General features: G+C 36.3%; 1 protein-coding gene across 2 annotated transcripts; it reads left to right on the top strand.

Annotated features, from left to right (window-relative positions):
• The first annotated feature begins 6,553 nt into the window (after window positions 1–6,553).
• Window positions 6,554–15,808, top strand: LOC122079630 (two-component response regulator-like APRR3). Of its 2 annotated transcripts, none has more exons than XM_042646257.1 (8): window positions 6,554–6,958; window positions 7,858–8,019; window positions 8,118–8,248; window positions 8,395–8,652; window positions 9,067–9,217; window positions 9,318–9,756; window positions 14,236–15,088; window positions 15,334–15,808. In XM_042646257.1, the coding sequence occupies exons 1-8, from the start codon at window positions 6,664–6,666 to the stop codon at window positions 15,445–15,447; spliced, it is 2,403 nt and encodes an 800-aa protein (XP_042502191.1). In that variant the 5' UTR covers window positions 6,554–6,663; the 3' UTR covers window positions 15,448–15,808. The 2 variants fall into 2 exon arrangements, with proteins under 2 accessions (XP_042502191.1, XP_042502190.1); XM_042646256.1 differs by having other exon boundaries at window positions 6,555–6,958; window positions 9,306–9,756.
• Window positions 15,809–16,068: the final 260 nt, after the last annotated feature.

Consider the following 16,068-nt stretch of genomic DNA (forward strand, 5'->3'; position numbering starts at 1 on the left):
AAAAAAAAAAAAAAATCGTGTGCTGATGGCATTCTCTCTTCTAATCCATATAATAAAAATGGGTAAAATACAAATATTACATAAAAATGATTTTTTTTTTTTTTTAATGAAACTATGCTCTTCTGGTCGCCTCCAAGCTGGCCGTTGGCGCAGGTGGCATACTACGTTACTTTTGTTTTTTAGATATATTGCCTATTGGGAAGGATCTACTAACACTATATGACTTGGTAATGATTTAATGATTTGACAAAGTTGTAAATAACGAAGCATTAGCAGCGTGTATGTATATAACTATGGACAAGACTTGAGGAATGACCACTAAGAATGAGGAATGACCACTAAGAAGGAGAACCGAATCCTTAAGGGAATTCCTCCCCTTTTTTTTTTTAATGAAATAAAATACATTTCAAATGTAATTATATGATAAAATTTCATAAAGAAGCACTTTACGATCATCAAATTGTTCTATTTAAAATAATAAAATATAATTGATGATAAAGCACAAAGTAGAGAAGGATAATATAATAAATTTATAGGTTAGACCAAATCCAGAGTTGAACCAATTCGTTCGAGACCTAGTTGATTAACCATATGCTTCCATAATAATTAATATAATCAATTTGCATGAGATTATGGACCAGGCAGATTAGTTGAGTGTTTTGTTTTTTATTTTCCGGTGGAAGGCAAATTAGGTAGTCAATAAAGCAATCGCGAAGGTTCATGCCTATTGTAACTTGTTTTTAAATAATTTTTTTAAGATTTTCGTAAACAATGCATAACAAGTCACAACATGCTCAACTAGTCTGGATCCTCTCAAACACGTAATACATAGGGGCAACCCACGAGTGAATACAGAATAAATAAGAAAACACACATATACACACTCACATAATGCGTACAACAAGATTCAATCCGACGACCTCCTCCCCTCGATGTCGATTCCACATGCTGAAGCTACCACCACTAGGCTGTCCTAATGTTCGTCATAAGGGTTCACCCTACATGTGCAATTATATGAAACAAAGAGGCTGAAAATCCCACCCACCAATGAAAATCGTCATGTGATATTCAGTCGATGACACGGCTTTTTTCCTTCCATGTGATTGTTGCACTTCTCCTGGATGAAACTTCCTTCGGCTGTAATGGTTTTTTTTTGTTTTTTTTTTTAAGTCCTATTTTATCCTATTTTAAGAGGAGGGGAGGCGTGATGCGTGAACGACAAAAGGCTTAAACTCGAGATTACCTGGTAGCAATGGATTTCCCTGCAAAAAACAAATAGTTTTAATACTCTGTAATATCTCATTTTGAAAGCACAATAAGAAGTCACCATCAAGAGAGAACAAATGTCAAGCATACCGATAGGCTGCGAAGTTGCTTAGTATAAGGAATTGTATAAATCGTAAACTAAACCATTGTAGGAAACGAATGGAAATCGTAAATAAACAATCATATTATGCAAAATGCACTAAGATTTACATGATTCGACACTTGAATGAAATCTACTTAGCTATCAACAGAGAATAAGATTACAACTGCCTATCTTCACATACTTTTATTTTGTAGAGTCATCACACTTCTTTCATATCATACTATTATATATAGTGCATATATTCATTATTCGTGACTAATATTTTCTTGAACTATCATATCATTTTTTTTTTCTTTTTGAAATATTATCGTTATCTCATTATCTTTCACACAATTTGTTTTTATTGTTTTAAAATCTTCTACCTTTAGTATTTAAATATTTCACGATTCTCTAGTTATCATATTTCTTAATTAACTTATAGAAATCTAGAGGTGAATCTCTCTCACATTAAAAAATGATCCATGAAACTCCTTATATGTCTCAAATACCCTCAATATATATGAGATTTATAGATAAAAAAGCTGATAGCAGTTGTAACTTATTCATTGGATCGGGTTTGCAATAGTTAGTTAGGATTATTTATTTATTTATTTATTTTAAAAGACCGCCTCCTTCCTTGAGTTTCCAGATGAAGCAAATAATGATGCAACACTGACATATCCCCATCCCCATCCCCATCCCCATCCCCATCCCCCTTCCTCTTGTTTTTCTTGTTTGTAGTTTGTCAGATGAGGAGAGAGTTGAAAAGAAAAAAATGGAATCTTTGAAATAGCTAACTCTTGGAGTCCGGATTCTGGACCCATATTTTATCTTCCACTTTATCAATTTCTACACTTGGTTTTCTTAATCCCATTCTCATGGGGGTACATGTCAATGATAGAGACTCGTTCTCTTCACAATAGTTGATAAGAGGTGTATAATTTGTCCAGGATCATCTGGGTGTGAGAATGTGAATAGTTTGTCAAAATAGTGGCCAAATATTACACCAACATTGTTGTCACCGCATATCTAAATGACTTTCTATTTTTTATTGTATTTATTTGATTTTTTCTAACAGTCATATTGGCAAGGGTAGGAATTTTTTTTTTCCTGAATTTTGTCTCCAGAACAAGGTTCTAAAATTCGGAAACAGTCACAGGATCAGACATATCTATCCTAGTTTTTTTTTTTTAATTAAATTTTTATTACAATTTTACCCTTTCAACTATATGTGTGTATCGAGACCAACTCAGTCATATCAATCAACTAAAATCTGTATGGTGTAGCGATGTTACTTGAAAGTGAAAGGTGGAGAACTGTTTAGTGTCTTTGTGTTCAGAGAGATAATGGGTATGGATAAAGTGTCTCATACTCATACTCTCATAGCCTAGCCAAAATTTGAGAAGATATCTGGTTCTTATTGGGACTTGAATAGCACTCATCCTTAAAAGCTGATGTCAAAAGTATGGTACGTTTTCTTTCGTATCAGATTATTCACATTCCATTTGTGATTAATTACTTTGGCATACAACCCCAACAGGTCTCCACCTTCTCCTCTTTGTTGTTGGTGTTGTTCTAAGGTAGTGCTCTGTCTGAGCTTAATTCCTTTTCCATCATTATTAAGCTCAATTGAAGTTAAGTACTGATCCTTTTGGTAATTGCTGTTGCAGAACATGTGGAAGAAGGATTAATTGTCCCTTTGGAGATTTATACCTACCATGTTCTAGTCAAGGATTTATTAACATATATTAATCTCCATATGAGAGATCCCTATCATATCAGCCAATTTAATTAACCTGGTCTTACCTAAGTTTAGGATGAGACCTTGGTCTAATATCGATGAATTAATGCGAGTTGATTCTAGTATGAGACATCTACCAAAAAAAAAAAAGTTTATAGAACGAGATAATACACCTTTTTTCAATCCCAAAACTTGTTTCCCCCGCGAAAACTAATTGATTTTAAGCAAAAATATCACAGGCAATCCACGCAAAGGGAGTGGTTACAAATTACAATAGAGGGGAAGAGAAATAAGAGAGATAAAATAAGAGAGTGTGACACAAAACTATCACTGGTATAGTGGTATCTCTCCATAATCCTAATCCAAGGGAAATAGGCAAGCGCGGAACCTCCATATTGGGCTATTGTGCATAAGGTGAAATAAGATTCAATTCAAACTTAGTTACAAGTAGCTTGGTTACATGGTTTGAGGAATCGGTTTTGAATTGATTGTATTAGCTGACTCAGATAGTATCAACACCCAATTATCTTAACAATAACTGCTTAGTGGAGTTTGTGAGTTGTCGTGTGCAAAAAAACCCATATTCACCCCTAGTTTGTTAAATTCTCTGAATTATTCACGAATAATTCTGACGAACAGAAATTTATCGAATTTTACGAATAATTCTGTCATAATCCAAATCAAATAACAAATTCTCGAATTTTATAGATTTTTTAAAAATTCATGAATAATTCGTCTGAAACGAATTTTATCCGAATTATAACCAAATTTTATCCCATTAAAAAAAAAAAAGACTTTATCTTGAATAACTCAATAAGCCTTTAGAAAATAGTGTAGTTATTATGCATTTATTATCCTAATATATATATTTTTTTTTAATATAAACCGACAAAGCTTATCTTTCCTGAGGTAATCTCTCACTTCTACAAAAAAAAAAAAAAAAATCTCTCACCCCATTTTGGTTTGATTAAGTCTTATAGTCGTTACTCTCTTTTTAGTCTTTAAAGTAAACATACATGGTGGGTGACGTGGGTCTAGTTGAATTTGTATTCAGTCCACCCCTCTCAGTCTCTCTTTCTTTGATTCAATTATTTGAGTAATAGGAAATGAATTTAGAAAAAAGAAAAAGAAAAAGAGAGCTAAATATAATATTTTTATCTTTAAAATTTAAAATTTTAATTTTTATATCATTTATATATTATGTACATATGATAATTGATAGATAATATGAAACAAGTATTGCATATATTAAAAATAACATCCGAATTTTTTGTCATATTTTTATTTTTGTAAACGAATAATTCTCGAATCCGAATCAGAACTTGAATTTTATCATCTCCGCTTTTTTGATCGATATTTTGACCAAATCGTTGAATTAATGAAATGCATTAATCCAAATAATTCCCGAATCTGAATTTAATAACTATGTGCTCGCCTGGAGGTCTTACCTACTTCCCTTTGTACCTAATAATAATAATAAAAAAAAAAAAATAATAATAATAAAACACCCACTGATCTTGTTATTTGACTGATTCAATGAGGACCTAATGGTAGGAATCAAGGGAGTCGACTCAATCAATTCAGATTCAAGTTATAAACCAAGATTGCAGTGCATGGAAAAATAATCGAGTCTATAAAAAAATTGATATTGATATGATACTGATATGGATTGATCGGGATCTTTTCTAACTTCATTGACATTTTTTGAATAGGTTCATCTTTATTCGTATCATTACATCGATATGAGATTGATCAAGAATTGAAGTTGGCCCCTTCAATACTGATACGGGATTTGATATCGATTACTTAATTTATGGTAGATAGGGTCAGCCACGTAAAAGAATTGAGTGTTATGGAATAAAATGAATCTCAAGAAAAACATAAGCAAGTAAGTAAAGGATACCATTAATTTGTTATGCTTTACGATTGATAATCATGGGTTGAAATAGTATTACCAATGCTTTACCCACATTACCTGCACCTATTCCATTAGTAAAATTTACCATTACCTCATGGGATAGCTGATAAGGTGAAGGCAAAGATCTTTAGTTCTTTAACCATATCCATACCCTATCCAAATGTCAATTGCCATCTTCAGTTACGATCAATCATTTGGATAATGGTCACCGCCGATCTTTGTGTGGCTGTAATTTGTTCATTATATCATAAGAGAAAAAAGAATTTATCGATGAGCATGATTATTTCCAGACACAAATCTTTGCGAGATGACTAGTCCATCCCATATAAAAGATAAAATTTTCCATCTATGTTGATGCTTTTATAGATACTTTCATTGACTCTTGCGTTGATACAAGAATCACGCTCTCAAACAAAAAACCCTAACTTTTCTAGCTTGAAATATAACAATTAATAAATTTCAAAATTATGCAAGCAACGAGGATAAGTAATTCATTGATGAATCCCTCGCCATATTTCTAGAAAAGAACGAAGGGGAAAAAAATGGGTCACCACATTCTCAAAACTCTCAAATTTAAAGACACGGATGAGGGTGCAATCAAGTTGCCCTAAGTTCTCACCGAGGTGGGTCCAGCTCAACCAAGTTAGTTGGAATGAGTGTATTCACAGCATCTAAATTTGAACAAACATCCTAAAAAAGAAAAAGGCCAAAAAGTAGTGACACGACGTGATGCTACCCCATAAATGTCTTCTATTGTGGGACGATTTGCATGGGAGGTGGAAGTGGAACCCAATAAAATATCTCCTCTCCACTATACTTCTACCCTGCACCAATTAATTCACACAATATTATTTAAAAAAAAAAAAAAAACTCAATTTCTCTTATGAAATAGAGTCGATGCCATCTGTATTCTACTTAAAATTAAGGGCAAGTGTTTTTTATCTTAAAGCTTCTTAATATAGAGGAATGCACCAAGAAAGGCAAAGTGATCATTTCACAATCATATTTGTGGTGCAAGAAAACTCTTGGACAGAAACTTTGTCCTTTAAATTAATCTTAATATTTAGATAAGAGTATTATTATCGAAATTGATCGTTTAAAACTGTTTCGAACTGAATTAAAGTAAATTTAATGTTGTTTCAATATGTAAATTGGTATCTTTCTCTATTTAATATTGTATAGATTTTAAAGTCAAAATCAATTGACATGTATTGAATCATATCGATTTACTTATTTTTAATCAAGTATCTTATTATCGACTTAGAATATTCTCCGTATGGTATAATTTCAGTATTTGTTCATATATCTAAACACGTGGGAAAAAAAAAAGCAATTTCTACCTCCCTAGATCCCTACACGGCCAGGGAATACTTCCCATGACTGGTGGACTACCGTTTGAGGAAACAAGAATATCTTCTAAACGGGAGCAAGTGAGCGACCGGGAAAAGGTCACGTAAGCCATCGGCCTCCACCGCTGACGTGGCAGATACCTCTCCCATCGAAAGATATTTTCGTCAGTAGTCAGTGGCCACAGAAACAACGCTCGTGGCAACCTGCGTCACTAACGAAAGATACTCCATTTTTATTTATTTAATTTTTTTTTCCGACTCTCTTCATTACCTGTTTCTCTGTTTTTTGGCGGCTACGCTCTCAGGAATGGAAGATAGCCGGGCAAGAGAGGAGTCCGCTGCGCTCGGTGCTGCAATAGGAGGCGCAGAACTGAGAGATCGAATTTCAACCGCCCTGGCAATTGATGAGGTGAAGGATGGAGGTGCGTCGTCGACGTCGAATTGCGGCGAGTCGAGCTTGCTGGTAAAGATGGGAAAGGAGGAAAAAGTGATACGGTGGGATCGTATTTTGCCTCGGAAGTTCCTTAGGGTTTTGCTAGTCGAAAACGATGATTCTACCAGGCAGATTGTCGCTACTTTGCTCAGGAAATGTAGCTACCAAGGCATGCTCTGTTTCAAGTGATCTGCTTACGATTAATTCCTTGTTCACTGAACAATTTCTTCTATTTCTGTCACAAAATTGCAATTTGATCGCAAATCTGCATGCATTTTAAGATTCAAAGTCCCGATTGTGGTGATGAATAGTCAAGGTTGATCATGCTTTTGATTTCATCTTTTTTCTTTCCCTGATTTGCATCTGGTGTTTCAGACTGTAGGCGCTACGAAGCGTCAAATTTGATGCGAGATTTGTTTTGGAGTACTGTGGTTGTTGGCTTCTAGAGCTTTACGAGCTCAAGAACCGAGACCGCATGGTGTGTCTATTCGGCAGTTAGGACCTACACCTACTTCTAGTCCGTAGACTGCTGAGTTTCGTTGATTAGCAAATTGACTACTTTGGCCAATTTCTGCCTGCGCATGGTTCTCAATTATGGTGAAATTTCAAACTTCGGGGCTTGGTCGGCTCCTGAAACGGCCAAATTCATTAATTCCATCTGAAGTTTTCCAAATTTTATTGGACTTCTAATTTTAGAGAATTGGAGATCTAGAATCAAATAATGAGGACACATTTAATATTTCAATCAACATACAAAATATGTTGAACATTTTTTTTTTAAATATATTAAACTTTCATGATACTCTAAAAAGAAGTGAGTTTATTTGGATGAAGTATCCATTATTCAGTTAAAACATTTCAGCTATTCTAGTTTTCTTTCTTCTTCTTCTTTTTTTTTTTTGGGGGGGGGTGGTGGGGGGTGGGGGATGATTCCACTTTGTAAACATTTTAGGATCCCATGCATGCACTTCTTAATTACTATTTGAGTCTTCGACCAGCTAACTTGGTAACATCCTCGTGGTTATCTTTTTCCCTACTGATTGGGTATCCTGTCTGTGGCTCAAATAGTTGCTGCAGTTGCAGATGGGCTCAAAGCTTGGGAGGTCCTGAACGAGAAACATTACAATTTTGACATTGTCTTAACTGAAGTGGTGATGCCTTCTCTCTCTGGGATCGGTCTCCTCTCCAAGATAATGGGCAATGAAATATGCAAAAATATTCCTGTAATCAGTTGAGTTAAAGAGATAGACGTAAAATTGTCTGACCCTTTCCTTACCTTCTTGTTGGCTTTGTCACTATTTTGACTTGTAACATTTATGTCTCAACAGTGATGTCTTCACATGATTCTATTGGCATAGTGTTTAAATGCATGCTGAAGGGTGCTGCAGACTTTCTAGTGAAGCCAGTTAGGAAAAACGAACTAAGAAACTTATGGCAGCATGTTTGGAGAAAGTATTGTGTATGTTCAACCCCCCTAAACACCAATAAACACGTTTTTTTTTGTTATTCAGTCATCTCTGTTCCAAGAAGCTTTGTCCAATCATTGTGGTAGGTCGTTTTTTTTTTTCTTCCTAATTAAAAACACTGTATAAACTATTTCTGCAGTCTAGTGGTTATGGGATGGGATCTGAAAATAGGAGTCTGGACAAGGCTAGACTTGAAACTGTGTCTGACAATGTTGCTGCAATTAATCATGGAAATTCAAATGCTGACCATGGAGGGATGGGATCTGAAAATAGGAGTCTGGACAAGGCTAGACTTGAAACTGTGTCTGACAATGTTGCTGCAATTAATCATGGAAATTCAAATGCTGACCATGGATCTAAGACTGCAGATAGTGTTGATAAAGAAAGTGATACTGAGGTAAGCATGCTGAGTCCCTGCCATGTTCATAAACTTTAACGCCTGTATTCTGAAAGATTTGGCATCTTTTCTCTTAGTTCTTTAAGTGTTTTGCATTCGTTAACAAATGTATTACAAATTGGTTGTTTAGATCCTTAAAGTCCAAAACTGCTGTATGTTTTATCAATTTATATTGATTCAGTTCAGCTTTATCTACCTGACAGGAATTTCCTGCTTTATATCACCAATCAATGACATACAATCTATACAAATGATAAGTTGCACTTAAATTTTTGGAATTTAAATTAGTGTGGATCATTGTATTTGAATCTGTAAATTGGGAGTTGATATTGAATCTCCTCTGTGCCATTCAACTGGTCTACTCATGGAAATTTGATTTTGATGTGGGTATGAATGTATGATCATTATATGCAGAGCTCTTGTATTAAAACGGAGGCCAATAATGGAAGTTTGCTGAAGCTAAGGGAGGCTCCTGAATGTGAATACAGGAATTTCATACTGGAAATTGATGCAAAATCAAAGAAGCTTGAATACGACATGTCTCATGAAAAGGGCAAAGTAAAAGGTAGTTCTTTTTGTTTGCTACTTAATTGCAGTACTATATAAGGGCAACAACTATTGCCATGTATATATGGTAAAACCTGATTTTGCAGATAAAGCAACAGGGATAGAAATCAAAATGTCTTTATCTATTCAAGCAGCAGCTTCGACCAAAAATATTTTGGAGGACAATAGTTTCTATGATGGATCCCCATATAGGGACGATGACCAGGTTTCTGCCAGAAGTAAGGAGGGTGCCACTCGTGATTCTGAGCATCTCAATCAACTTAAGGGAACAAACGAACTGTCAAAAGAAATTATTGATTTCATTGGGGCAACAAGTACTGAACAAAGCAAATTTCCCATCTTGAAGGGCAAAGATCACGCAGAAGATATATCATGTAAAAACGAGGAGACCCCAGATGTAAGGAGAAACACATTTAATTCTGGTTCCTCACAATTGTGGGAGCTTTCTTTAAGGGGACCACAATTTAAATTCAACGGTGATGAAGTTTCTCAGGAGAAGCATGTGCTGAATCAGTCTCATGCGTCAGCATTTTCGAGGTGAGTTTACTATTGTTGTATCTACCTACCTATGAACTACTCGGTTCCAGTTGGTTTAACTGATTTATGTGATTTAGGACATTATAATTCAATTTTATTGGTTTTTTGAGGGAGGGGAAAAGAAGGGGGGGGGGTCAAAAAAGCTTGCTTGTTCTTGTGGATGAGTTCTGTTTTCGGTATCTACTTGACCTTGGACATTTCTTGTTTTAGAAACACTTGAAAGGAACTTCCAGAATTTTGATTTTGTATGGATAATCTCCATGGACTTCAGTTTAGCCTAAAAGCACATGGATACTCTTTTTGAGTCTTTGAGTGTAAACTTGATCTGCTACTGACTGCTAATTGTGTCATGCTCATCATTTTCTTTGATTGATAGCAGAAAAAAAGACGGAAAAAAAAAACTCTGGGTAAAACTAGATCCTTTTATTGGTGAAAGAGAACATAAAGAAGGGAGACTGTATCCTGAAGAAACAGTGGAGGAATGGATACAATTTGGGAATGCTAAGGTTATTGTGAGGTGATCTGAGATCTCATTTCCATATCTAGGCATCAATTGAATGAAGTGTTTCAGCTCAATCACTGAGGTCATAGCTTGATTAATAAGCAATTCCTGAAATTCTACATTAGTATTAAAAAGGCACAGTCTCAACCCTGGAAAATTAGGTTTGTGAAAGAAAAGAAAGGGGTATTATTTGAAATACCCAAAGGGGGCAATGAGACAGGGTTGGAAACTTAGAAAAGGTGAAGTTAAAGGAAACAAGTCAAACCTGGTCGGTTTGTGTAAAGCTTGAAAAGAATGGTTTCCTTAGTGGTTGGCAGAGTATTGTGATCTATTTGTGAAGAAAGCCCTTGAATCCACTCATTGATCATCTATTTGCGAGAGAGATTTTTCGTGTTTTGCAGAGAAATCATCAAAGGTTGAAAGGGAAGGAAGAGAAGAGGTGGTAAACAAAGTAAGGGTTTTGTGGGCAGTCACCAGAAGCTTTCAAGCCTTCATAGCTGGATTGATTGAAGTTCTGCTGTTGAAGAAGAGAAGAGATTGGGTTGAAGAAGTAGAGGTTTGTAGGCAACCTATCTATTGTGTTTTCATTTCATATTATTGTAAGCCAGACTGTAGGTAAGGTGTTTGATAAAATACAGCAATTGGTGTTGTGCTTTAATCGGGGACGTCCTTGTATGTCAAACTAGTTACAACTTGTAAGATATCAAGTGGGTGCTTGGTAGAGTGCTTGCGGTAGTGTCTGCTACATAAATCTGAGGGTTGGTGCTACTTGTAGCATAGTTGGAAAACCAGGTTTCGACTTGGACGAGTCACCCAAGTCAACTAAAAAAATAGTGAAATTTGGTCAAGAGTTGTAAAGACTCGGCCATGCTCAATAAATGACCAGACTTGGTCCGAGTCATCCACTTTTCTTGTGACTCTTTTTTTTTTTCCTGAGTCAAATGAAACACACTGAGTTGAATAATTTTGTTGAGGGGTTGTTGTCGAACCCTAAGACTTTCAACCTTCACAGCTTCAGCTTCTCCCTCCCCCCTTCTTTAGTTCTTCAATATTCCCTAATTTCTTCCCTCTAGAGTGACTGTTTGCTATTGTTCCAACCTAAAAGCTCGAATTGTTAGGGAAGGACAGCGTCAATGTATACATCAACACTCCCCTGAACGTGCAAGCCAAGATCCAATGGTCCTTGCACGTGGAGCTGTCCCAGCATTTCCAGCGTGCGGCACCCACGGAGAAGAAATGTTGGGAAAACTCTTCCGATGCACTTCCCAAGAGTCAAACACTCAACCTTCCTGCTCTAATACCGTGTTTGCTACCGTTTCACCTAAAAGCTCGAGCTGCTAGGGAAGGGGCAGCGTCAATGTATACATCAACAGTCACCTTCCAGCACAAAGTGAGAAATTCTAGTTTGATCTTTGATGGAAACTCCTCCTTAGATTTCTCCAGCTGGACTGTTGGAGTTGGTACTGCTGCCGCTTCTACAAATATGAGAGGTTTCTCCTGAGGGCTCGCAAGTGAAAGCACTAGGGGATCATGTGAAGGCGCAAAAACTTCAACCCTTTTCATGAGAAGAACAATAAAAAAGAGTGTATCCAATGCATGATAAGAACAATCCAAACAGAAAATGGGCAGAAAATGAATGGCTATAGATTTGAGAGTGAATGAACACAAGTGGAGGGAGTAGGAGGAGAGATTCATAGGTCAAAAAGGGTTTGGACTTTAGATGGCCATTTGCTGTGGATCAATTGTTGGGTCAATCAATGTTACAATCTTTTACTTATGAGATGGTCCAGATGGAGTGAAGCGGAGCAGCGTAGCGGATATATGCCAAGATATTTTTGTCTACATTGAGAGGAGAGAAATGAAAAGGAAAATAAGGAACCCATAAGATAATTTGGATTTCAATGCCAATTCGAAGTTGACCAAACCATGAACCAAAGAAGGGGAAATTTCTACTATTTGCAAATTACCCAGCACTGGTGCATCCTGATCTCCCTCCTTTTGTTGCCCCCTCATGATAACTATGATCTCTCTCTCTCTCTCTCTCACAACGTTAGTCTCACGGTAACACGGTAACTCTAATATGATCAATTCTTATTCTCTCTCTCTCTCTCTCTTTTTTTTTTTTTTTTTTTTTTATTATCATTTGTTTCTTTTCTTTTTTTAATAAATCCCCTCTAATTCCATGTTATGGATCTCAGTGACTCAGACAGTCAATATGTCTGTCATGGATTCCCTCTAAGATTCCTAGAATTAGTCACTTAATCATGGTTGGTTCACTGTTGATCAAGTTTTTATTGTTAGATACTCAAGATGTGCACATAAGTGATTTTTTCTTTTTTATCTTTATATTTTTTGATTTTTCGTATTTAATATATATTAAAAAACCTGGTTTTCCAGGCTTGTAAAGGGTGCTACCAAATTAGGGGGTTGGTGCTCCTAGCTGTGGTTGCTGCTGAAGTGTATTGCGCATCATACCCAGGCTAGATTTGGAATGTACTCCAAGTAGCCATTTGCATTGTGAACGTAGCCACACTGGAAAACTACGTTATATCTTGTCTTATGGATGCTTTTTGTGGTTTGTGCTTTGTGATGGTTGTGTGAATGTTTGCCTGCTTAACTTGTGAGATTCCCCTAACTGGCGAAAATTTTTTGAGACACCTTGCATCACTGATTCACCCCCCTCTCATTGATGGTGTGAATTTAACAATTTGGTTGTATCTTGGTCAATCATAAAATGCTAACCATGGTGGACACCGGCACCAAGATATTGCTAGATTCTTCTGCTCACTGCCCCATATGTCCAAATATGATTCCTTCAGTCCTTGCCATGGTATAATAAGAAAAACAAAAACAGAAACAAAAAACAAAAAGAAATATAAAATAAATCAAAAAACAAATGGATCCTAGCCTAGAACTGCATTCTGCCAATAATAGTACAAAATTAACCTCCAGAGACCATCGATATATACTTCATATATAAAGCTTACCTAAGCTTGTGAAGGAGAGCAAGAAGTTACGCCAATAAACTGTTTAGCTCCTGAAGCATGTGAAAAACAGAAACAAAATGATATCGGTTTATTCTTTGACTATACCACCTATCTTGACTGTTTTGGGGAGTCCAATCAAAATTGAGCAAAGGGAGTTTTCTCTGCCCTATCAATAAAAAAATGGTAGAATAATTGTAGAATAAGGGTGACTTATTTTTCCCAATTCCCAAGAGTCCAAGTAGCACCAATATATTGGTCAGACATGGTGAATCCCTCCATAACAAGTTAAAGAACTTTTTAAAATTTAAAAATCTTGTTGGAAACTGGAAATTTTTTATCAGGGTAGAGTCCTAGCTATTTCCATCTCTGAAACACTAAGAATCTCCTCCAAATTATCTCAAACTGAAACTTAGACCAATTTTTGTTCTGTCGGATACTCCATATCATTAACAAAGAGGTTCTAGTCATTGAATTTCACAAAGGCACAGACAGAAAGTTTTTTACATAATTTAGTTGCAGTTTTTGTAACTGTTACGTTCTTTGTTAAGTCACTGGTATATTGAAGAGTGAAAATCCATGGATTTAATAGAGTTTGTTTACAGAAGGCTGATTTTTCTAATATTATTTTTCATGACCAAATTTTTGGATTTGGAATACTGGTTGACGTGGATCTATAGAAGGTTGAAAGGTAAATATTTGACCACAAATTAAAGAGTGCAACATACAATATGGTTTGAGCATCCATGCACTAATCCTATGTTGCTTTTCCTTTCAAGCTCATGAAATGCATGGACTCCACTTCCCTTATTTGATGATGATCTATCCTGACAGCTGATCTCTTTCCACCACCTTCCCACTGCTCTTAAACTGGGGGAAAAAAAAAATCTCGTGCATTAGACTCATGTTTGCTGAGTATGGTTTCAGGGATTCTCTTTCTGAGCCTTCTGCTCCTCCTCCTCATCCTCCCTCTCTTCCTCCATTCTTTTGCAGGTATGGTGGTGGAAGACTTCATGTTTCATGTCCAGGTTCTTCTTCAGCCAGTTTATGCATAAGAACCAGTGGCTTTAATGGTTCTAATTGCCACATAAATCCGGGCATTGATAAAGGGAAGAGCACGCCTTTTCCTCTCATAGGGAAATTGACTTCTCCTCATAGAAATGGAGGTGAAGCCCTAAGTTACTACCAGTTGTCATCTGGTAGCAGCAAGGAAGATGCAGGCCCTTCAGCATCAGTTTCTGTAAGAAAAAATGCTTGTGTTTGTCATTCTCCCACTGAGAGATCTGTTTTACCCCATCCTCAACTTGAAGCTATACCTCTTTCTGTTCCTGTTGGTGCTCTGCCTTTCCAGAACTTTTGTGCTGGCTATGGTGCTATACTGCAACCAATATTCTGCCCAAAACCTTCTCGACCCCTTTGTGGCTCATCTGAAATTGAGAAAGCGATAGATTTTAACCCATCTGCTCAGGATTGCAATCTTGTTAATAAACATCATGTCAAGTCCTCTGACTGTTTTGAGGACTGCCAACCGCATCTGTTGAAGAAAGTAATGGAGGATGAGATATCCAATATCAAAACCTCATACCCTTCAGTGATGCTCCGCTCTTCTTATGAGACAGTTGATCAGATTGGCAACTGTAGCCGAGGTATTACTGATGCTAGTGGATGCAATGGCAGTAATGATGATACAAGTGCAGCCTTCAATATGGGAACTATTCTTGAGAGTGCGAATGAAGATGGTTTCCAGAACTGTAATGGGAAATTATTTGACCGAAGCTGTTCTCAACGTGAGGCTGCATTGACCAGATTCCGCTTGAAACGAAAGGACAGATGTTTTGAGAAAAAGGTGATAAATATACTTGCTCTAGTCTCTTACCATATTTTATTCCCACTATTTTCATGGAATTAATTTCAGTCATTTCAGTTTCACTTTGGTTTTTTGGGAAAAGCTGCTTTAATTTCATCTGTCACACTTCTATTGTTCCATGGCTATCCGTTGACATGATGTCATTCACCTATTCTTTATTGTAAAATTGGTTTATAAGAATATTGTCATTTTTCAACTGAATTTGCACTTGTTTTGGTTGTCAGGTTCGGTATCATAGTAGGAAAAAGCTGGCAGAGCAACGCCCACGCTTGAAAGGGCAATTTGTGCGCCAAGCAGGGGCTGAATCAGCCAGGATTATTTCAGAATCGGATGATTGAGTTAAGCCATTTACTCAGTTTGAAATATTGTCAGATATTAAATTACAGGTCAGAAAGTTAAAAGGTATAGGATGAAGCCTCGAAACTTTTCTGCATTAGATTAGTGTTTTGTTTCTTTTTCCTTCATTTGGGGCTGCTGAAACAGTAGCCATTACAATACAAGAGCTGCAACATGGTGGGGCCTAAAATCCCAATAATTGCTGTTGAAACAGTGGAAAAAAGTGCCATTTACAATATAAGAGCTGCTAGCATTGTGGGGCCTAAAATCCCAGTTGTTGCTGTATTATATTTAATGGATCCATGTGATACATTGCAATATATGATTTCAAAATAATGTTTAATGTTTTTGGGTTTTCTGTTACTGATAAGTGCTTGCAGGACAGGACTAACTTTACAGTTGTTGGTGTCAAAATGTTTGAAATCAACTTATGAAATTCTGAACATGAACATGGTTCTGACTTGGAGTAGAGGGCAACTATAAACCAGCAAACTTCACTTCTTTCCTTGTCACTTTTTCCCTTTTGTACATGCATATGCTTGAGCTTGTAAAGTTGTAATTATGTGGTGGGTGGTGTTGAGTTGGAAACAAGCTGAATGCGCTTCCAAGTAACAAATGTAGTC

This window comes from Macadamia integrifolia, chromosome 5 (genome assembly GCF_013358625.1).
Source record: "Macadamia integrifolia cultivar HAES 741 chromosome 5, SCU_Mint_v3, whole genome shotgun sequence".
Lineage (NCBI taxonomy): Eukaryota > Viridiplantae > Streptophyta > Magnoliopsida > Proteales > Proteaceae > Macadamia > Macadamia integrifolia.